At 42.8% G+C, this 24180-nt stretch overlaps 1 protein-coding gene across 3 annotated transcripts in view; it reads right to left on the bottom strand.

Moving 5' to 3' along the window:
- Positions 1–4686: 4686 nt before the first annotated feature.
- The window catches only part of LOC122790403 (protein dispatched homolog 1-like), a 501178-nt gene continuing 481684 nt past the window's right edge, over positions 4687–24180 (bottom strand). For all 3 annotated transcript variants that reach the window (XM_044057924.1, XM_044057930.1, XM_044057940.1), the window contains one exon: positions 4687–5252. In XM_044057924.1, the coding sequence (XP_043913859.1) occupies positions 4687–5211 (525 nt within the window). In that variant the 5' untranslated portion in view covers positions 5212–5252. The remainder of the gene's footprint in view (positions 5253–24180) is intronic.

Here is a 24180-nt window from a genome sequence, read left to right as displayed (position 1 = left end):
CCCCTCTGCCCCTGGGGTGGTGTCTCTCATTAAAATTTCCTCCTCTGCCCCTGGAGTAAAAGTCTCCGTGATGATCCTGGAAAGACCCTTGGGATTTAAGGTACCACATTCTTGGCACCTCGCTGATTTCTACAGAAAGTACGTTGAGGGGTAGAAAACCTGACCCCAATGGCAGACAGGGTCTTCCTGTCTTGTTCACTGTGGGTAAGGGTATCTGACAGATGGCCCAAATAAGGCAGAGCCATCGAAGGGGGCATTAATGAATGCCTTGAAGGGTTCTGCAACATGGCAAAGTCTCATCCAGGCTTGTCTTCTAATAGCAATACCTGAGCCGGCTGCCCATGAGGCATCCTCCGTAGAATGGGAGATGAGACGCATGGAGGCATTACACAGAGAGGAAAGACTTGCCAGTCCAGGAGACACTTTCTCAAAGTTCTCCATCAACATGGTCTCTGCTAGAGAGTTGGAAAATTTTTTGACCAGATCTCTCTGTAAACGCATAAAGTGTGCCAGATAATTTAACACTTTCAGTGAAAAGGTGGCTGAGGTGTAAACGTACTTACCAAACCTGTCCATCACGCTGGACTCCCTGTCTGGCAGATGGACAGAGGAGCATTGTTCGGCTAGCTCCTTCTTGGTAACTGTCTCCACAACCATGGCATCTACTGGAATACCCTTAGTTCACTGTGGCCAGTCTTTGGGGGGAGACGAGAACTGTCCGATCATTTAGGAATTGGTTCTATCGTGTCTGGCTCCTTGGGCCTGGTGGGAAACTAAATAGATGAGTTCATCCACTGGGGGGGGTCACCTAAGATGTAGACGGGCCAACCCTGAAAGCCTCCAAAAACACAGCCTCTTCAGTAGGAGGAGTTTGGGCTGACCAACCACCTTTTTGCTTCAGGATCTCCTCTGGTGGTGATATGTGGGGTTCTTCTCATTCACCAAGGTCTGTATCTTCAGTGACAGACTCCAAGGAGACTTTATGTGCCTCCTCTTGCACATCTTCTTACGAGGAATCCCCCTCCGTGGGAGGGTCAGGAGAGGTCTCAGAAGAAGGGGCTCCCTCTAGGGGAGAGTTTGGAGGCTCTTTGTGGTGGGCTGACCCCGGACAGGTATGATAGGCTCAGGTCTCCTGATCCAATGAGGGATGACTATGACAGAAAGGATTGTAGCTCAGAGAGGCCAGATCTCTAGCAGAAGAAAAAAACCTTTCCACAATCTGGAAAGCTGAAGGACCTGGAGATTCCCTCCCCAACTCCCCTGGAGCTGAAGCAATTGAGGAAAAAAGGTAGGAACCTCCACTTCCTGGTTACCAGGCAGAATCAGACTTGAGCCATTGAGATCCAAAGCCTGGAGAGGAAAGGATGGATCTGACAATATCAGAGCCGAAGCACCCCCCCCCCCAAGATCCGATGACGACATCCCAGATCAGAGACCCACTCTGATCCGAAGGTACTGGAGCAGAGGCAGTCAGGGTAACTGTCAAGAATAGAGGATGAAGGCCTCCTTGGATCTGGCACTGACTCTCCCAGGTGGCTAAGATCCCGAGGCTCCAATGTCAATAGTCGGATCGGAGAAGGAGACTGCATTGAAAGAGGAATACTCACAGATCCCAAAGGGGATGAAGAAGGCAAGACCCCCATGTGGATCTGAGTCTTGAGGATCTTCCATAGCATCCTGTCCACATCAAGTTCTGAAAAGCTCCTAGAAGATCTTGAGGAAACCACTGAGGTTGGTCTGGAATGCCCAGTCGGGGTCTCTAAGAGGTTGGAAGGCAAAGTCGTAGACTCCAATCTACCCAAGAACTCTGGGGTCTGGCTTCGTGCTCTTGGATTTGAAACCAGAGGATCCGATGCAGAAGTGGAAGGTCTCAAAGAGCCAAAGAGCTCTTCGAATATGAACCACCAGTGCGATCTAAAGAGCGCTGTAGATCCACTGGATCAGAGGTGGGCCTAGGACCCTGTAACACTGGATCTGAGGGCTTAGGAAGCTTGGATGGCAGTTCTGAAGAGACCCTGGAGGGTTTGTGTGAACATTTCTTGGAGTCTGAAAACCCTGTCACAGTCTTGGAGGGGGTTTTAGCCAATGGAGAAACAGTATCAAAAAGCAAAAGTCCTTTTAATATTAATTTATTTTTATGGTCGATGGTGGCTCTGGGATTGAATCCCTTGCAAATCACACACACACAGACTGCAGATGTTTCGGCCCAAGGCAATAAACGCAACGATTATGAGCATCAGAATGTGGGATCTTGTGTCCACATTCTAAACAGAGCTCAAATCTGATCAGCTTCTCTGACACATTGACTGCAGTAAGTCTCTCTCACACACACGCACGTACACACAAACACAGACATACAGAAGAAAGGCCAGCCGACAGAGTGGAAACACACACCAATAAGCCACCAATGGAAAAAAACTGCTATATCTAAACAATATAATTACTACAAAATCTATTCTACCCTTTTTAGCAACAGACAAGCCAATAAGTCAAAACAAGCCAAAGGCCCAGAGCAGCAGGAAAAAAGGCACACAATAAGACCCCTAACGCCTGTGAAAGACTAGTGGGAGAGGAGGAAAGGATGAAAAAGAGCAATAAAAATTAAACTTAGCAGAGAAAAACCTGTAGAAAAACAAAGAAAAATTCACAAAAATCCTACGAACTCAAGACTGCAATTAAACCACTTCTGTCACTGCTGGCAGCAAACGAGATCTGAGAAGGCTGGGCAATGGGTAGAGCATTACGGGAAGAGCTCGAGACTTGGAGCCTGGTCTGTAGAAATGCGGCCAAGTCAGATCCAAGGGTCGGATCACAGACCTAATCGTGAGGAAGAATTAAAAGGACATCATCAGATATTATATATATATATATATATATATATATATATATATATATATATATATATATATATATATATACATATACATATACATACACAACATTTTATGTATAATCAACTTGCATAAGTTTTAAGCTGGTTAGTAAAACAGGAAACCATACAAGTTAATCTGGATAACCCGGGCACCGCTTAACCCTCTGTTATTTTCCCTGTTGCTGTGCCCATTTAACCCCGGGATTTCCCTACTGTTCGTTCTTGCCAGGCTATCCGATGTGACCCCAGTGTCACGTATGTCACCCAACATTTGGGGAAAGCAGACCTTATGGTGAACATCAATAATGTCTAGGAAACGAGGGATCCCCTAGGAAGACACAGGACATGGCACTATGAGCTATACTGTGGCAGACAGACAATCAACAGCCGTTAGCTCTAATGCCCTTTCTAGTATGCTGACAACAGGTGTTCTGTTGGTTAGGCAATGAGTAGCAGCTTGAGGACATGCTTTGACTCATTCCCTTAAATAGTCCACCTTTTATTCCTCTCATACATCTCGTCTTACCATGAGCAACAGCCTCTGCCACAACTCAGTGAGATCTCCAGTAAGCACACTACCCCCCCCCCCCCCACTCCCATCCCCAAGATAGCCATGTCCGTCCTTCCTGGTTTTGGCATCAAGTGCACAAGCCACTAATAGTCTTGTTCACAGCGGCCATACTTACGGCTCCCTCTACATCACCGGCACTGGCTTACAACTATGAAACATACTGGTAAACAAAAACATCCCTGAAATCAGCCATATGAATTCTCAGAACACCTGAATGACTACACAAAAGAAGCTATGGAATTAAATCAGTTCAAGTAAACTTGATATCCTGTATACATGACTGTTAAAGATAGCTACAGTTATGTAGCTTGGGAGACTACAGTGATTAAGAAAGGGAAAGAAAGGTAGGAGATTAAGACAAAAGCTGTATCCTGAACAATCAGTATAACATACTTGTCATGCTATCTAAGAGAAGCTGTAGGCTGAAATCCCAAAGTACAACTCAAACAGTATATTAAAAAAGTATACAAGTACTCAAGTCATCTTTTCAAAAACCAGACAAGTACAGTGTAAGGAGGTATCCAAGAGCTTCTAGGCTACAAAAATCGTAGAATAACATAAATAAAGCAATAATTACTGTAGTGGGGGAGCATGCTCACTTACGATGGAAAATACACGTAGCAAGTTTCTGGATATAGAGAAAGATGCATATTGAAAATAAGAGGTTGAATTTGCAGGCAAAATGAATGAATGGCTGCAGTGAAATAGAGACAAAAACTAGACTGAAGACAAACTGAAAAACATTTCCAAAGAAAAAATGGGAAAATGGCAAGGAGGACAGCAGGCAGGATGTAAATGAGTTTATGTTAGCAAAACAATAGATAAATGCAAAAAAATATTAGTGCCTCAAGCAGATGAAAAAGGATGTCTCTTCTACTTTGAGACAGCAAGTGTGGTAGTTTCATGCATGCTTCAAAAAACTTTGAAACATGAATTTTAGTTGCATGTTTTTCTAACAGACCTGTAAACTGTGAAGGTTTAAAAAGAGTACCTGCATCAGTAACTATCTTGTGCACATTCATTCAGCAGTTCATTCTGATTAGGTGACTAGGACGACCTTCATTTTCTTGGAGTGAATTTTACATTGGTATGTTTATTTAAAAAATTACAGCTTATTCTTTTTTAAGATGTTTAAAAACATTCAAACTTAAAATGCAGACTGCTACTTTATCCCAACTTGAGTAATTGCTGAATATTTTACAGACATATATATCTCACACACACACAATAGTACAGAAGGTACCTACCTTATATTATTGAGATGCTGTTGCACTGGGTGATGTTGATAATGGTCAGGCCACTGGTGATGAAGGCAAAATGATGGTGATGATTGAAGGCAGCAAGCAGTTTGATGGTGGATGGGTGAATGGTTTTGACAAACAGATGTGGCATACTCTGAATGTGCCTGAAAGCAACAGGAAGTCATGGGAGCAGCTGCACTGCCAGTCACTGAATGGCAGTCTTGCTGACTGCAATGGCTATTTAAAGAGTGATGGTATGGACAAAGATGGCTGCACTGTGAAAAACCTTGTGGTAACATTGGTGGTGTCCTTTGGTTTTCTGAAGACAAGGAAGGATGTTTTATTGTGCCATTTGGTTGTAATCCCCCATTTACACTCACTTTTGTACGTGAAGGATCACTGAATGGCAGCTGCTGGATGGCAGTGTCCCCATTGTTGGCTACAGATATGCTGGGGCTGAAGGAATTAGATCTGATGTTCCCATTGCACTGAATCACTAAGTCTCCATTTGTATTACTCACAGCCATGCTCTCAGTTCCTCCAGTTTTTTCTGCGATTGTTAATAAAGCTAGCAAAGGAAAGAAATAGAACATGTAAAGATAAACAAGTAAAGAGACCCAGAAAATGAACTACAAATCTGTTAACTTGCCCTTTTTTTCTTGCCTTACATCTTTTAAAATGTCAACACTCAAATTATTCTCAAATTCAAAATGAATTATGCAGAGTTTACTGGCTCTTTACCTGAATTAAACACTTCTTTAAAGGTTCTGTTGCAAGTACATATGAACTGCTCTATGTAGCACTTGTACTGGCACTTTGCTCAAGCAGCTTTTTTCCCTTATCCTAAAATTACACAAAGTAATATCTTTTTCATGACAGGATCCCTAGCTCAAATGTGTCCCTCCACACACAAAAAAACAAAACAAAACAAAAAAGCACGTCTGCTGAATGCAAATAACTTCAGTATGTCCCTACACATATGAAGCTTTAAAGATGCACTTGAAATCTAGCAATATATACCATGCAACAACCTTCTGAATAGGGCAAACTTTTTCCTCTTGCAATCATCTGCATAAATTTATCTCCCTGACGACTGACAAAAAAATCCTCAGACTGCAATGCAGTGAATAACTCTGGCACAGAAATACACGTCAAGAAACTTCATAAATAATGAGAGAATTACTTTCATTACTAGCATTTCTAGCATTTAAAATTAACAGTTTCTCTTGAAGATTGCATTTTACAGTGTTCCTGGACAATAAAATCAGATCTACTTCCGATACATTTGAAAATAAAAAAAGTACCCATTGGATATTTCTGTTACAGTACATTATCATTTTCATCACAAAGCATACACAAAGCTCTAAAGATGGAGCTTTCTGACTTGCCTGCTTAAATTAGTGTATTACAACATTTCTGCACATGGAAGATGGTTTACAAAGGTTGTATATCTAATGTAACGGTTATGAAATAAAATGTAGCAAGACAAAGAAAATTATACCAACAAGATAAAAAAAGGGTAAGTAAAAATCAATGTGCTGGAGAGAGACAGATTTAGGTTAAATGCAGACTTGGATATACAGGAAAACAGCACCATAGTTAAGAAATTAAGAGCAGCAGTATGAAAATTATCCAACACAGACATGAGGGAGACCCAATTCGGCTTAAGACATAACACCTCCATGACCTTAAAATATGAGGCCATGTAATTAAATCCAAAACTATATAATTTCCTGTGAATGTTTGTGTCTTTCGGCTTTTCCCGGTTAGGGGTCGCCACAGCAGAACGCCGGTCCGCTAATAATTGGCAGTAGATTTTTACGTACTGGCTTGCTGGGCTAACGCACAACCTTCAACGAAGGAACGCACATTCACACATGTCGCTACACAGAAGACGCTCTAACTGAGAATCGAACGGGCAACGTCTAACTGTGAGGCGACAATGCTTTGTCAAACATCTACTGCTATGGTAAGTTTTACTTGCACTACTGTATAGTAAATTCTCAGTTAACCTGCACCCATGGGGATTGGTAGATGCCGGACAACTGTAGTTTTGGTTGCTTGAGAATTACTACTAAAAATAAGCCTGACTAAAACTATTTGTTTGGTTTTACTTGTTCTTAGGTTGGGGAGAGAGGGAATTTATTCCTAGCTTCCTTTTTAAACTCAAACTCTGAAAACATAAGGCAAGTGTCTGTGTGTGTGTTGGGGGGGGGGGGGCAAAGTGCAACACATGAAAATTGTACTGTTTTTCTTCGATTTTCTTGTTCTAGTTGTTTGAGTTCCAGTTGTCTGAGAGTTTACTGTATTATGTTTGTTACTAGATGACTTTTATTCACCTACCTGTATGAGTAGATTACCTGAGTTTAGATGAGGAGGGAGATGGGTCAGAATCCAGAGGCCCTTGGAGAATAATCTGGGCAAAACCCGCTACAGTCCTAGAAAAAGAATCAACTTGGTTTATAAAATTGTGAACAGACAACCAAATTGTTGCCTCTATTGTATTCCTAGAGTTCACCCTTTCCAAATCCTAGTGAAGAAGTCAAAGCACTGCTGGAGTGAGCCCTGACCTTGTCTGGAAGTGGCTGGTTATGGTGAGAAAAAACACAATACCATAAGACTGCTACATAGAATTTGCCAGTTTTGATACTGACTACCCCTTCTTCTACTTTCATAAAAAGTAAACAGTTGATGAGAAGTCCTGAAGGTTTTATTTCTGTCAATGTAGCATGCAAGTGCCAGTGAACATCCAAGGGTGTATAGTTTTCTTCTCCCTTATTTTTGGATCCGGAAAGACAATAGGGAGATGAATTGTCTGACTCAAAGTAAATGCAGAAACCACTTCAGACGAAGTATTTTTTTTTTTTATCAGTTACCTGATCTGTTTTGCTTGTGACTTGACAGAAAGAGGCAGACAAGTAGAGATGGCTGAAAGGTAAATCCTTAAAAAAACATAAAAGGCCAGAGGATAACAACTCACACAAATATTGTAAAATCAGAGGCATCTGGGCTTGAAAGGGTCTTTGTTCTTATTTTGGCACCAGTGAGATTATCTTTTTCACTTACCCATATATGATTTTGTAGTACCAATGTCTTTGCCTCCTTTAGTATCTGCTGCAAGTCCTCAGAAAAGGTGGCTAAAAGATAGTAGAATTCTAGGTATTACGGTAGTGAGTTTTAGAAATTGAAGATTAGTGTGCATCACACAACTCGTCTTGTGGGAGTAAATATATTCTGTGAAGAAGCTTGTGGTAATTGCCGTTGGCCATTTTCAAAAGAAGAGAGAACCACAGTTGTCTTGGCTAAAAGGAAGTCACACAATTATCTTTGGAGGGTCCTTCTAAATCTTAAGAATACCAGTTATTAGAGGAATGGGTGGAAAAGTACACAGGAACACTCTCATCCATGACAATGTAAAGGCATCTGTCTTCTGTTCCTGGAACAGAATTTCTTTAGCTTCCTGTTGTGACTGGAAGCAATCCGATACATTTGAGGAGTTTCCAGAGATTCCTGGAAGACTCCTGGGTGCAACTTCCATTCATGGTTGTCACTTCTTGTCCTGCAACACTTTGTTTGATGGAATGTAATTCACCTGTAGGGATAGTGTGTGTAGAGTTGCTACATCCCAGCAAGTCTGTAAAAATGGTAGAGTCTATTCTTTCACCCCAATTGTTAATGTACCACACAGTGTTGTTGTCTGTCAATATGGAGTAAAGGACCTGGAAGCAAACCGTGATTAGATATTTGACATTTCTTACAGCCATCATTTTCTTGATATTTTTGTGTTTCAGTTTGTCTTGCTTGTTCCACAGATTTTGAATGTTCATTCCCTTGGATACAACTCCACATGCAAAGTCTGAGGCTTCTGTTGTTACAGATAGTGGGGCCTGGAAGGGAAGATCTGGGTTGAGAGATAATTGGCCACCCACTAAAGTAATTTCCTTTTCACAAATCTTAAGAATGGAATGTGAAATAAGACCTGCTGGTGCTGGGTCCATACTGATTTTAGAAGCATTATATTTTCTTCATGTGAAGTCTGGTCAAAGGAATCATGAGAATTGTAGAAGCCATGATACCCAGAATCCTGAGATATTCTCTGGCAGATGTCAAAGACTAGCTACACAATATCGGAAGTTGTTCTTTTTAAAACTGTGGTTTGTCTTGAGGAAGAAAATCCAACATGAGGGATATACCCAGAAAACATCCCAAGAACACTATTCAGTGAGATGGAATGACAGAAGAGGGGGGGCACAGCAGGTAGGGCTTATGGAGGTCTCTCTCAGCATCTACAAGCATAAAAGCAAAGGTTTCGACCATCTGAAAGGTGGGAGGAGACGCACAGTTTAATCAGGAGCAAATGCTCCCACCTTGAAAGCTCAGCAGGTATTCATTCATTGTACATATACATTTTTTGATGAGGTTAGTGTTTTGGCATTTGTTTGTAATGTTTCCCATGGAAAATGAATGCAGGCTACTATCAAGGAGATCAGTGGGACTGGAGGGGATACACTAAACTCAGACACTGTAAGAACAGTCAAAAACACAAACTACAGGTCATAGCAGGGAAAAGTAGGAAAATACAAAAACAAGGGAACAAAAAGGCCAAAAGTACATGGGGAACTATAGTTTAAGTGACTAATAAATCAGCAGGATACACTAGTAAAGAAGCAATAACCTCAAAACAAGATGCACAGAAAAATGTTAGACTAACAAAAATATGGTTAAAAGAAGTACAACTCTATATATAACAAAAAAGAAACAAGAGGAGGAGGAGCAGATTTACTGGCACGTCAAGAGACATACCTTTCTCCTCTTGCACTCAGTCACTGCCTTCCTTCACAGAGCAGAGCCTGCAGTCACTACATTATACCTTGATATTGCAGGAGCTTTCCCACAAGGCCCTACACCTACAAGTTTACTAAGAATTTTATCATTTTTTAATGTAAGCATATTTATCATGAAGAACCTTGCTGTGTATTACTGTTAATCAAATAAATACATGCCTACCCTATGATTGAAGGTATCTGTGAAATAGTCCATGCACTCTAAGGACTTCTTACCAAGTTGGCCACTGTCCCCTTTTGCTTGACCAGTAAACTTTTCTGCATATGCCAGTTATTTAGTCTAAGGAAATGACAACCCAATTTACTTGGAGCTCTTTGTTAATTGCTTTGCTCTGGCTATAAACTGATTGCTCTCAGTTCTAAATTAACCTGAGGGAGAGAAGCCTGCTATACTCAACCTCACTTCACTCTCCTACCGCAAATTTCCACCCGCCTTACTCTAATAGAAAAACTTCCTACATACACATTTCACTTGTGACTCTTGCTCCAAAACCCTCCCCAAATGACCTCATTACTTCTCTACACACACTTCTGTTTCTTATTTCCTTCTTTCCTCTCTCTATTTAATTTTTAGCCCCATTCCCCACTACCTTCCTCCCCCTCCCATAATGTTTTGCACTATATCCAATTATAATAACAACCCTCCTGAATAGTACCTATCTATCCCACATTGTATTTTTCTTTTCTTAAACAAACCTACATTTCTTCTTATTTTGACTACATTACTATACTCTAACCTTTAAGACCTCTCGATTCCTTACATTCTAGAGAAGATACCAGGACAACCTACATCTTTCCTTTTATAAAATTTGCTTCGCTCCTTACCTATTCTCTTCCAGCTTTCAGAATCCACCATCACTGATTCTCCTACTGTCCTGCAACTTCTTGCTTCCTTCATTGCTACTTCCCACTACCTGCCATCTATAAAATAGATTCCTATACTTAATTATGCTACTCTTCAGCTTATCCTCTGTTCTCCTCCTACTGTGCAGTCTTTCATCCTACCGTGACTCAATAATATACTGCAACATCTCTCCAACTCTGTCCCAACCACCTAGCCATACTTCCACTTTATACTCTCCACACATTGCACCAAACCTATTTAATATTGCCCCTCACCTTTATTCCAAATATAGGCTGATTAATTGCACTTCCACACAAAAAAAAAAAAAAAGAAAGAGAAAAACGTTAAGTGCAAGAATCCTCTCCAAAAAACAGGTACGCACATTTCCCCAGTACACTATAAAACCCTTCTAGGAGATATACACCATAATCCTGGCCCCACCTAGCACAATGAACACAGACAATTCTCTCCCACACATGCTTCTCTAACCCAAGAGCACCCAACCCACAACCCTGGTGATCTAATTTTTGCAGCAATAAATGTTAGAAGTATAAGAAATAAAACTGCTGAACTACATGCCTGGCTTACCCAACATAAGCCTGAAGTTCTTGCTGTAACAAACGTGGCTTAAACCCAGCATAAATGACTCCAAAGGTATACCTCTTGGCTATAATATCATCCGTAATGACAATATAAAGAGGAAAGGTGGTGGTATTACTTTAAAATTTCCCAATACCTACCACATTTCCCCTTACACCAAACCAATACGAAAATTTAGTTCAGCAGAGCTTTTTATTGTTTTCAAAATTATAAACAAATATAAACAAATATGTATTACTGCCCTTTGTATCCCTCCTGGCTACAATACAGCTATACTGGAAGATATCCTACACTGGATATCCATAACATTTCCACAAGAAAAAAAATATTACTAGGTGAGATGAATGTCAACTGATTGGACATAACTCCCCTATATCTAGCATGAACGTATACAGCTTCACACGGCTAATAGCCCCACATATTATAGCAAGACATCAATTTCTCTATTAAACTGGATCCCAATATCATGTTGCACTGGATATCCATAACATTTCCACAAGGAAAAAATATTACTAGGTGAGATGAATGTCAACTGATTGGACATAACTCCCCTATATCTAGCATGAACATATACAGCTTCACACAGCTAATAGCCCCACATATTATAGCAATACATCAATTTCTCTATTAAACTGGATCCCAATATCACACCCTAGCAAATACTCCATCACAGGTACAATGTCAGACATTCTCAGTGATCATATCACAATCTACATGACTAGACATTTCACAATCCAGGTAAAGAGAATATTTATACAACACTGCGCTGCTGTGATTTGGTTGTTTTTCAGTAGCGGATTTTACTTAGACCATTCACTTGTAAGAAGAAAAGTAGTCTACATGGGTGGATTTATCAACATCGATTACAAAACAGAATAGAACAAGGCATTCTCCTCTACTTTTAAGACTGAGCAAGAGGTCCCTCCTACTCAACAGGTGTCATTCTCATTCAACAGGCAGCTGTGTGGTCCCAAATAACTCCATACCTCTCTACTGTCTAGATTTTCAAAGAATGTCCACATTTTTCATCTCATATTTTTGGGTATGTTTATCATAAAAAATTGGATTTATGGCAAATCATTGAGGATTGAAGTTAGAAAAAATGACAACTGTTTCAGTTTCAGATTTCATACCTTTCAGAAAATCATTGTTAATGCAAAACCTGCTGTTCTATCAAGTTTCTAAGTTTGTAACAGCAACATTTTAAAATTGTCCCTATTTTGGGGACATTTGTCTCCCTGTTATGCGTGACTTTGTTCACATTTCTTGCTCTAAGCGCTTGAGGGGTATGACCTATGCCTACATGACAACACCGATCGCCACAGTAAGCCAAGTGCTTTGCCACTTACTTTACTCTACTCACTCACTACAGCCAGTTCATAAAGCTGTCATATATGGAACGGCAATTCGATGGCTGATTATTCAACTTTCTCCTGCAGGCTGGACAGAAGGATCACTTGACAACAGACTGCCCAGTATCAAGAGATGTGGGCCAGCCTTAAGTAACTGTGAGTCAGCAAGCATCGTTTCTAATACAAGATCTATTTCCCCAAATGGTATAGGACACGCTTGTTATCTTTTTTTAAAAAATACTGCAAGTACACCGGCTAAAGATGAAAATCTGTACGGGAATACTCTGTGTAATCCCCCTTCAGATTACATACTGTTTTACTCCTACTTACCAAGCGGAACCATAATGTCTCCTCCTCCACAGCCACCAGTGCCATGCAGCCGAGCCCAGTCAGCAGCGCGAACTGGTAGTAGTAGGGGTTTCATGGAAAAATCCACCCATGTAGACTACGTTTCTTCTTACAAGTGAACGGTCTAAGTAAAATCCACTACTGAAATACCAGCAAAACACAGCAACATTTTAAAATTGTCCCTATTTTGGGGGCATTTGTCTCCGTAATTGTTTAATGCAGATCATCATGCCTCCCAGTTTGATGATGTACTTGGTGGGAAACAAGTACTTGTGCTCTTAAGAGCAGCTCATTCCTTTATTTACAGCAGTGCAAAGTGGTAGGGGTTTAACGGAAAAGTACCCACAAAACCTTTCCAAAGTTTGACCCATAAAATGTTCATTACTACACTATCGCCTATTAACTGGAACTTTCTAAAAATCCTCCCCTTAGACAATGTTGTAATTGTATTCAATACAACTTTTCTAAACATCCTTGCACCTCTTAGAAGGAAGACACTGAAAACAAATAATGCAATTTGGCTATCCAAAAAAGTAGAATGCTAATGCAGCAGAGAGAAAAAGCATGGAAAGAATAGCAAAAATATAAAACACCACAACATCTTGTGAACTTCAGAATGCTTTGCAATCGTACTGAAAAGCAAATAAAGACAAAAACTACACTAGAATAACTTTCAGAATACTAAACACAACCCTAAAAAATTTTGGACATCGGTTAAAGAAATTTTACATCCTGGCCAAAAATTCAACACAAACCCCTCTCCAGATCAAAACTGCAATACTGTTCAACTCTCGTTACAGACAGTATTAGCATCTTTAACCACGGATTCCTCAACATCTAATCCCAACCCTGCCCAACAGCTATACATCACCACATCCTCTTTCACCTTCAAACCTGTGCCCACATCCTATATAAATCCATTTAAACTTAAACCGTGCTCTTCTTTGGCTGATGACCTTCCAAGCAAGTAGCTAAAAATAGCAGCCAATAGTATTGCCAGTCCTATCTCAATCCTTATAAACAAGTCAATCCAGGAGTGCCACGTTCCTTCTATGGAAAAATTCACATTATCCCTCTGCACAAAGGAGGAAACTCATCAGACAGTAATAGCTTTAGACCTATAGCAATCTTAAATCTTCCCTTGCCACAATACTTGAAAAATATATTCAAAAACCATGGCTTCTGTCCTTCCCATAGTAATAGCACTGCCCTTCTAACCTATACAGATACTGTCAATAAAGCTAGAGATAATGGTAAACTAGTCTCTTCCTTTCTGGACTTGTCTAAAGCCTTCAGCACAGTTTGTCACAGAAAACTTCTGCTTTAAATGACCTTACTAGGTCTCTCTCGGCCCACCCTTCTGTGGTTCAAAAGCTTCCTGTCCAATAGGTATCAGTCAGTAAAATGGCATACCAAGCTCTCTCCTTACCTCCCAGTCACCACCGGTGTACCACAAGGCTCTATCCTTTGTCCCCTCATTTTTAACATTTTCACCAACACCCTCTATACTTCCACATAACAGGCCAACCTAATACAATACGCAAATGATTTCACTCTCAGTTCAACATCTGACAACATGGTACACCTCCAAAAAATTACTAAGGAAGGTTTAACAGCCACTGAAACAGGACTTCATAACTCAACTCATACTCAACCTAAAAAAACAAACTACAATTGTTTTCCCCACATCCCTTCTCTCATGAAAAAACAATTTAAATTCATCTCTCTTGATAATACAACCAGTGAAGTCACTTCTCATAAACTATTAGGGGTGATAGTGGATGACAATGTTACATTCCACCTGTATACACGCTTTACACAGCCAAAAACTCTCACTGGCGTAACTAAAACTACACTTGCTACTTATCTTCTCCCCACTCTTTCTTATGACGCTCTCATTCTTACTAACCTTTAGGCTTCACAAAAATTAAAACTTGAACAATGCTATAACAAAGCTGCTAAATTTTCAGCACATACCCCTTTCAGAATCCACCACTATATAGCACTGAAAAGCATAAACTGGTTAGAACTGCCATATCAACAAAGATACACAACTTTTAACACCTATAAAAGTATCCAGTGTCCATCTGCCTGTCCAACACTAAAAAAACATTCTAAACAACTATGTTCCCAGTCAGTCACTGTGATCCAGTGATCAAAACCTCCTGTCTGTCTAGAAACCTAGCAAATCTGCTGAGCATTGTCTGTACTCGTACAAGGTTGTAAGTCCTGGAACTCCTTACCTGTATCCATCAGGTGGATACCCTCCCTCCCATCTTTCAAAACCACTATGAAAGACTTCCTAGCTAAAATCTGGCTCTGTTCTTGCTCAAAACCAGGAAAAACTATACTCCTATATGTGAACAATTACTTTTTCATTCCTTATACCTCCTTACTCTCCCTTCTTCACTTACTTCCATACTGCTATAAACTTTTCTTCCTTGACATTCTAAGTATACCATAAGCCTGTTTCTGCCTCAACTCATATTGCAATTCCTATTTGTATTAGACTAAGTTACCTTTAATTTCTCTACAAACTGTCTAAAATTTCTGTAAATATTAAATGATTGTCATATACCTTGTATCAGTTCTTAACCAATGATTTACATTATGTCTAATTTGTTTAGATGTTTTTGTTTTATTTTTGAAGATTGCAAAATTATTGTTCTTAAATGTTTTGTAATAATTTGGAGCTTTTCTCCCCGGGCCTCCTCTGAAAAATAGAAGTTATGTCCTTACCATAACGTTCCGTGTGGAGTGTTCATCTCGCCTTTGTTCTTTCACCTGGGTTCGGAGCCGATCCTCGGCTCTGTGTCGGCCGCTTGGCAAAGCTCTGCATCGAGAAGAAGCTCGAGACCAACCTAACCCCCCACAATCCCCCTCTGCCTTTACCTCAGATCTAGTTTGCAAGCAAACCAGAAGCTATCAGAGAGAATATAACACATTCATGCCAACAAGAACAAGATAGTTAAAAAAAATATATATATATATAACCACAACAACTGCATAAGGCAGAAGCAGGAGAACCAAACCAGACGTCTAAACTGGACGTTCTTCCTGAGGGTGGGAGGGTGGGAATGTAGGAACACTCCACATGGAACGTTATGGTAAGGACATAACTTCTATATGTGAGAGTGTTCAATCTCGCCGTTTGTTCTTACACCTGGGTAGCGTCCCTAGCTCCATGCTCCTGAGGAACTCACGGGAGAACGTTCCTGAGCACAGTGGAACCAAAGGTTGTCCTGTCCCTAGAAATCCTGTCTACTTTGTAATGAGTAATGAATGTATGTGGTTTAGACCAAGTGGCAGCCGCACAAATAGTGTCTAACGGTAGGCGGGCTGCATGAGCCAGGGATGTAGATACTGATCTTGTATGTAGGACTTCTAACTGGTGGTCTAATATGGAAAGATCCTTTTAGAAAGGCCTTACAAAGTCTGTGAGCCATAATAGGAGCCCCACTTTCTTCCACATGAAAATTTGAAATGGCAGCCAATTGCACTCTCAAAGTGGCAGGAGAAGCTCCTTGGTGGAACAGTTCGGTCAAAAACTCCAAGACCCTATTTAGAGGAGCTATCACGGGGTCCAATTGTTGTGTATTTGCCCAGTGCACAAAACGCTTCCATTTACTAGTGTAAATCTTTGTAGTGGAAGCTTTATGAGAAGCCACCAGTATATTTTGAACTGCAGGGGAAAGAAGATCAGACCTGGCTAAGAGCAGCCAAGCTGCTAGTTTGAGGGAGAGTAGCGACGGGTGGGGAGCCCCTGACGAGTGGGTCAGTAGATCCGGCTCCGGGTCCAGGATCCAGGGTTCTCTGTGCCAGAAGAAAGGGAAACCAGATTTGACAAGGCCAGAATGGGGCAATGAGGATAATCGTCCTTTGCAGGTTGTTGGCTTTCTGCAGAAATTTTGTAATCAGGGGAAAAGGAGGACATGCGTACAGGAGACCCGGGGGCCAATCGTGAACCAGAGCGTCCCTGGGGACTTCCCCTGGAGGGGGTAATAGGGCAAAATAGCTTCTGCATTTGGCGTTCATTGGAGACGCAAACAGATCGCAGGAAGGCTGGCCCCACTTGCGAAAAATTTCCTTCGCAATTGATTGTTTGAGGGACCACTCGTGAGGTAACAGGATAGCTCTGTTCAACCTGTCCGCTATGACGTTGGATAACCCCGGGATGTGCGTTGCTATCAGAAAGCGACCTGTGGACTCCGCCCATTGCCAGATTCTCATGGCCTCTCTGCATAGTTGATAAGACTTGGTTCCCCCTTGTTTGTTTATGTACCAGACTACGGACATCTTGTCCGACTGAACTGCAATTGTCCCTAGAGGAAGAAGGGGAGCAAAGTGTTGCAACGCTAGAAACACTGCCCTCAACTCTAGAACATTGATGTGCAGATTGTACTCCAAATTGGACCATTCGCCTTGGACCGTCTGTCCCTGAAAGATGCCCCCCCCCACCATATCAGGGAAGCGTCCGTGGTCACTGTAGCTGTCGGCGTGGGTAGCACAAATGGTCTTCCGCTGGAAAGATTGCAAGTCCGAAGCCACCAAGCCAGGTGTGATTTGCATATGTTTGTGATGTGAATCTCGTGCGTCAGGGGTAACTGTTGGAACGACCATTGTGCAAACAGTAGCCATTGAAGAACTCTCATGTGCAGTCTTCCCAAGGGTATCGCAATGAGAGAAGCTGCCATGAGACCCAAAACCTTCAGAACCAGTTTTGCTGGGGATTTTCTGGATGATAGAAGAAGAGATATATGGTGTTGTAGGGAGGCTATCCTTTCTGGAGGAAGTCTTAGGATTAAGCAACGCGTATCCAATTCTGCTCCTATGAATGAGATATGCTGTGATGGCTGTAGTAAAGATTTTTCGAAATTTACAGAAATTCCGAGATGAACACAGAGTTCTAGTGTGTAATCCCTGGCCTGAATCAGTCGATGCTCGGTGGTGGCAGAAAGGAGCCAGTCGTCCAGATACGGAAACACCTGGAATCCCAGGCGTCTCAAGTGAGACGCTACCACTGCCATACATTTGGTGAAAACCCTGGGGGCTGAGGTCAGACCAAAGGGCAGGGCTCGAAACTGAAAGTGACTGGCTCCCAGCCGGAAGAAGTGATCCCTGGACGCCCTGGCCATTTTGATGTGGTAGTATGCGCCTTTAGATCTATTGAGCACATCCAGTCGTCCTTCTGTAAGAATGGAAGGATCGAGACCATCCGGAACTTTTCTTTCTTGATGAAGGTATTGAGTTTGCTTAGGTCCAGAATTGGCCTCCAGTCCCCTGTCTTTTTGGAACTAAAAGAACCTCGAGTAAGTTCCGAATCCACTTTGGTCCGCTGGGACTGGTTGGATGACTCTTTTTCTAGCAGCTTTGAAATTTCTATAGCTGCAGGGCCTCGCAGATGGGGCGGTACATCTGGGAGTCTTTTCGAATTGGGGCAATAGGAAGGGAATTCTGTAACCTCTGGTAACAATGCTTTTACCCAATTGTCTGATGTAAGACTTTGCCAGGCCTGAGGTTATAAAGCACTGCCTCCAGAGCAGGACAGTCGGGCCTCCTCTCAGGAGTGCTGGAAAGGTTTCCGGGAGTGTATCCCTGTCACCTTGGTTTTTCTGCCGCCAGGGCGGCGTCTTCCACCTCTGCCCCTCCTCTGCCTCTAGAGGGGGCATCACCCTGTGTGCCTGGGAAAGAGCCTTGGGGTTTTCGAAACCACATTTTTCCACCACGTTGCCCTTTGGGGTATGGTCTGGATGGGGTGGAAAAACGGACTCCGACAGCAGACAGTCTTTCCCTCTTGCTCACACCGGGTAAGGGTCTCCTTTACTTTGGGGCCAAAGAGAGTGGCACCATCAAATGGGGCGTTAGTAAAGGAAGACTTGAAGGCTTCCGCAAAGGAACATAAGCGCATCCAGGATTGTCTACGAAGAGCAATCGCTGAAGCCGCTGCCTACTCGACCCTTATGAGATCAGCCTCATGGACGAGTTTGCAATAGATGTAAGGGTATTGAGATGTGCTGTAACTTTCTCCGAGACAGCAGCATCTGTAGTACCCTGGAGGGTATCTCCCAACTCTTTGATTAGATCCCTCTGTAACCGTGTGAAATGGGTCAAATAGTTCAGGGATCGCATGGAAAAAGCCGCTGAACTAAAAATGCGCTTCCCATACCTGTCCATAGTCCTAGAATCTCTGTTAGGCGGATGGACAGATGAGGAAGATTCAGACATCTCCGCCACCACCATAGCATCCACTGGAACTCCCTTTGTTAGATGAGCCTTATCTTGGGGGGCTGTAATATATTTATTAGGCTTTCTAGGGACTGGCTCCACCGTGTCAGGGCAATCAATTCCATCAATTCATCGCGGAGTGACCCAGGAGGAGGAAGGGCGAAATGCCTTCAGCAAGACTGACTCATCCTCAGAAGGGGGTAGGGCTTGCCAATCACCTCTCTGTTTTAGGATCTCCAGGATGTCAGAAAAGGAGACATCCTCTGAGGGTGATTTTGGGGACCCTTCTGACTCATCCAAGTCAGTGTCCGATGTCAAGGATTCCTGTGGAGAATCCAAGTGTCTCCTCTTACACAATCTTTTCCTCGGGACTTCTTCGGGGGGGCATCCGATGAAGCCTCCGAGGAAGAGGGGGCACCCTCTAGGGGTGGCTGAGACACTGGTGCTAGACGCTTAGATGTAGCCGTGGGTGCAGAGGAGGATAACGGACCTTTATGGGAAGGAGAAGCCGTTTCTGCTGAAGTGGTTGTCTGGGTAGACAACACCTTCCTCATGAGATCGAAGGCCCCAGGGTCCCGAGTCGAGGCATCCCCAGGTTCCGAAGAAATCAGAGGAATCCCCGAGACAGGCACCGATGGCATCGACCCCGAGGACGGAGCCGAGTCGATCCGAGCCGAGGCTCCGAGAGGAAGAGTCGTAACCGAAATATCGGTTCGACTCTCAGTCCCGGATCCAAGGATGGATCTTCAGCTCTGAGACTCCGGGACTGGATCCGACGGAGTTGAGGTGAACGGTGCCGACCGAGAAATAGACGGTTCCGGCACCGAGGGCTCCACAATCAACAGATCAGCCTCTCCCAGCTCCGAAGACTGGATAGGCCTCGGAGGAGGAACAGGTGGAGATAAGGGAAGGCCTTCGAGTCTCGACACCAACTGAGAGGAGACAGAGATGAGTTTAGACAAGGCCGTATTCTCCATCAATTTCTGCACCACGCGGTCTACATCGGTGTCGGAGAGGGGCCTGGAAGAAAAGGAATCAAGACGGAGCCGACCTCAAAAGTACAGGAGGAGGAAGGTCCGTTCCAAGACCCGAGGCTCGGTAACTGACAAAAGTTCAACACTCGGCCCTGAAGCCTGTGGAACCGGTGATCGAACTTTAAATGAAGAGCTCGGAGCCGATGACATGGGCTCCGACGTCTTCGATTCCTTCGAGGATTTAGATGCCTGGTCTGATGCATCCAGAGCCTCTTGGAATGCAGGCTTCAAAAGGCCCCTATCCATAAGTTTCCTGCGCCTATCTGTCATGACCCTTCCACTGAAAGAATGGCATATGGAACAGTCTTCCTGCAGATGGAGAGGGCCAAGACAGTAGACGCAGGAACTATGATTATCTGTGACAGACATTTTCTGTCCACATTGCACCGTTTGAAGCCTGATTTAGCCTTTTCAGACATGATACAAAAGTCAAATCCAGGTATAAGAGAAAAGCCAGTACAAAATGTCAAATCCAGTAAAAATTGTCAAATCCTGTAAAGTAAGTCAAATCCAGTAAAAGTTAAAGGGTGGGGTAGGCCCCGAGGGAATAAACTCTAAGAAAGTATATAAATACTATATACGGAACCGAGAAACCCTCGATACACTACTCACACACACACAGTCAACTTTAAAGAGAATTTTTTATCCAAAAAAATATAAGAAATAATTAATCTTAGCTTTGAGGTGGTCCAAGCTCATCAAAAATGATGCGAACATTGCAGTGGCAAACTAGATCTGAGGTAAAGGCAGAGGGGGATTGTGGGAGTTAGGTTGGTCTCGAGCTTCTCGATGCAGAGCTTTGCCAAACGGCCGACACGGAGCCGAGGATTGGCTCCGAACCCAGGTGTAAGAACAAACGGCGAGATTGAACACTCTCACATTGGGATTCTACCCAGTCGCACCTTCCCGGTAATCAAATGTCAATAAATAAATGAAAAATAAATACTTTGATGATCAGGAACATAAGAAAATAGGGCAGAGGGTGTATGATCTGATAGCAAAAGTGAGTTATAATGGAGCAAGGAGGATGAAGTATTGAAACAAAAAAAGATAAATCGACCAATAAAGGTACTGGGAAGATTGGAAGAGGAGCAAGGGAGTTATGCAGTGCTAAAAAGTAGATTGCTATGGACAGAGTGCCAATAGTTCCAATATATCTGTCACCTAGGATGACAATAACACCTTTTGGAAAATTATACTGGAATTAGTGTACTTTCATGAAAGAATCCTTTTAACAGGTGATTGGAACATAAATTTTCATGAAAGCGATCCATGGGAGGGGCACAAAGTGTGATGTCAAAAACAGAAGGAAATGGTAAAATCATCACAAGAAATGTTATTAATAGATGCACTTTTGCTAGACATGGCTGAGTTTACTCACCGAGGCATGAGCTTTGGTCCAGGAGAGATAAAGTTATAAAAATTAAGGAGCACAGGGAATTGATAGGCGAACTGAAGTCAAGCCCTGTTATTTTAGATGATCTTGCATACTCAACTCTATAGAGTTGGAAATGAATAAAATGAAAGGAAAGAGAGACACTGGAGATTTCCTACATATTACCTACAAAACAGAGTGCACAAATAATGGCCGCAGCAAGCAGAACAATGTTTTTTAGACTTATTTGTATGGGACAGTATACAGTCATGGGATAAAAAAGTGCACATTAGGATTATACAGAATACTCTTATTAGGAAAGAGACAGAGGAAGAGTAGAGAAAAAAAAGTAATACAGCCTTGGCACAAACTGAATAACTGCAGAGGAAATGCCCTAAGATTACAGCAGAAGAAAGAATAAGATCACAGTCATTGTTGCTGAAAGATAATAGAATTTTAATTCAAGAAATACCTCCGAGAGAAATTTTTTTATGCAGACTTCCCAAGAATCATTAAACTCTAGCAGACAGACTGAGACAGAAAAAAAGTTGAAAGGGCAACTTATCAGATGACAACCATGAGAAGATGGTACGTTGGAACCACAGACGGTTTTACAAGGATACTTACAGAATGCTATGAAAATGTATACAAACTAAAGGACTGGCAAGATGATGGAGTAGGAAATATCTGGAAACTGCAGACCTGGTAGAAAGTACAGTTGTGTACACTTACCACAAATGTAGATGTTCAAATGTATTCACTGTTGCAGTCAATACCAGTGGATTATCCCTGCTGTGGTATCTCTCGGCCAGAGTCAATGTTTTTCTGCGACGTCTGCTGTCGCTTGCTGTCTGACATCAAGTCATCAGTGCTATAAAGGAAGGCAGCCGACGCCATTACATCAGTTTTTCTTGTCTTAACCAGTCAGAGGCCCCAGTAAATATGGTAAAGTGGTCCTGGTAGCTAAAAGCCACCGTTAGCAGCTTATGTCTCCCTAAAGAAAGAAAGAAAGAAGATAGAAGGGGGGAGGAGGATGGGAAACCAGGACTGCAACAGTGAATACATTTGAACATCTACATTAATGGAAAGTGTACACAACTGTACTATGTTTTTCGTGTTTCACTGTTACAGTTATCACTTATGGGAGGATTCCCAAAGTTGAGCAGAGGGGTGGCAGGATTAATAAGAGACCTAGGAATGGGTCAGCATGCCCTGCAGACCTGCAAAGGCAAACCCTGCCTTCGCCTTAGAAAATAGAGGTAGGTGGTAATGTTTGGTAAAGGTATGGACAGAAGTACAGGTGGCAGATTCCAGGATGTCCCTGGTGGAAACTCCTCTGAGGAATGCTGTGGAAGTGGAGGCTGCCCTAGTGGAATGGGTCTGAATAGACTTGGGGGGGGGGGGGTCCCCCATGCAATCTGTAGCAGAAATGGATACAGTGGGATATCCACTTGGAAATGGTTTGTTTGGAAACGGGCTTCCCCTCTGTCCCTGGGGCAAAGCTGACAAGTAGTTGGTCTGTTTTCCTGAAGGGTTTAATACAGTCCAGATAGTATCTGAGCTGTCTGTGCATGTCTAGTGAGTGCAGAATTCTTTCCCCCTCGTTTTGAGGATTAGGAAAGAAGGTGGGTAGATGGATGGCCTGGCTGAGAGTTACATTAGATACCACCTTGGGCATAAAGGCAGGATTAGTCCTCAGGGAGACCCTGTCTGCATGGAACATGATGACGGGCTCAATGGCCATCAGTGTCTGAAGTTCTGAAACCCTTCTGTCTGAGGTGATAGCTAGAAGAAAAGCAGTCTTCCAGGAGAGGTATCTTAGTTCTGATGAAACAGCAGGTTCGAAGGGTGGTAAAGTAAGTTTTTCCAAAACATAATACAGGTCCCAGGCTGGAGTGGGTGGGCCTTCTGGGAGGTCTGATATTAGAAGCCCCTCTGAGGAATTGTTTACTCAAAGGATGGGAGAACAGGGGCTGTTCTGTATATCAAAATGAGCTGAAATGGCTGAGGCATGGATTTTAATAGAGAAGGACCGGCCACTATTAAGTAGCTCTGCTAGGTAGTCCAGGATAAGAGGGATGGAAGGTTGTGAAGTATTGCCCCCTCTGGACTGGCTCTAGGTGCAGAATCTTTTCCATTTTCCTGCGTAAGATTTTCTGGTGCTGGACTTTCTGGCCTCTGTGACAATGTCTAGGACCTGTTCGCTTAACAGGGGCCCCTTGTTTGCCTTAAGAGTATTAGCCATGCTGATAGTTTGAGAGTCTGTAAGTCTGGGTACAGCATTTCCCCCCCACCTGAGTTAAGAGGTTTGAGATCAGGGGAAGCTGCCTGGGAGGCTGTAATGTCAGGGTGCGCAGTAAGGGGTACCAATGCTGTCTGGGCCAATTTGGAGCAATGATGATGGCCTTTGGTCTCTCCTCCCTTATTTTGATCAGTACCTTGGGACCTTGGGAATAAGAGGCTGAGGAGGGAATGCATACACAAAGAGGGTGCTCCAGGGGAAGGTCAAGGCATCCACCTTCCACGCTAGGTGGTGGTACTCCCCGGTACAGAATTCTTTCAGATGATGGTTGAGATGCAAAGCAAAGAGATCCACCTCTGGGGTCCCCCATGCCTGAGTGATTTGTAAAAAGATTTTTCTGTGGAGCTGCCATTCGTGGGCATCCAATAAGTTCCTGCTTAAGTGGTCTGTCAAGGTGTTGTTGATCCCTGGGCAGGCATTGGGCTATCAGGTGTAGTCGCATGGAAGAGGCTGTCAGCCAGAGGTTCATGGCTTGCCTGCACAGTGGGTAAGGTCTAAGGTAACTAACCATGCATTTTTCTGTCAGCATAGGCAGCAGCTGCTGTAAAGTTAGCATTTTCAGTTTGGGGACC

The sequence above is a fragment of the Protopterus annectens genome, chromosome 1.part2 (genome assembly GCF_019279795.1).
Source record: "Protopterus annectens isolate FY-2018-M chromosome 1.part2, PAN1.0, whole genome shotgun sequence".
Lineage (NCBI taxonomy): Eukaryota > Metazoa > Chordata > Ceratodontiformes > Protopteridae > Protopterus > Protopterus annectens.
This window is presented reverse-complemented; position numbering and strand designations above follow the sequence as displayed.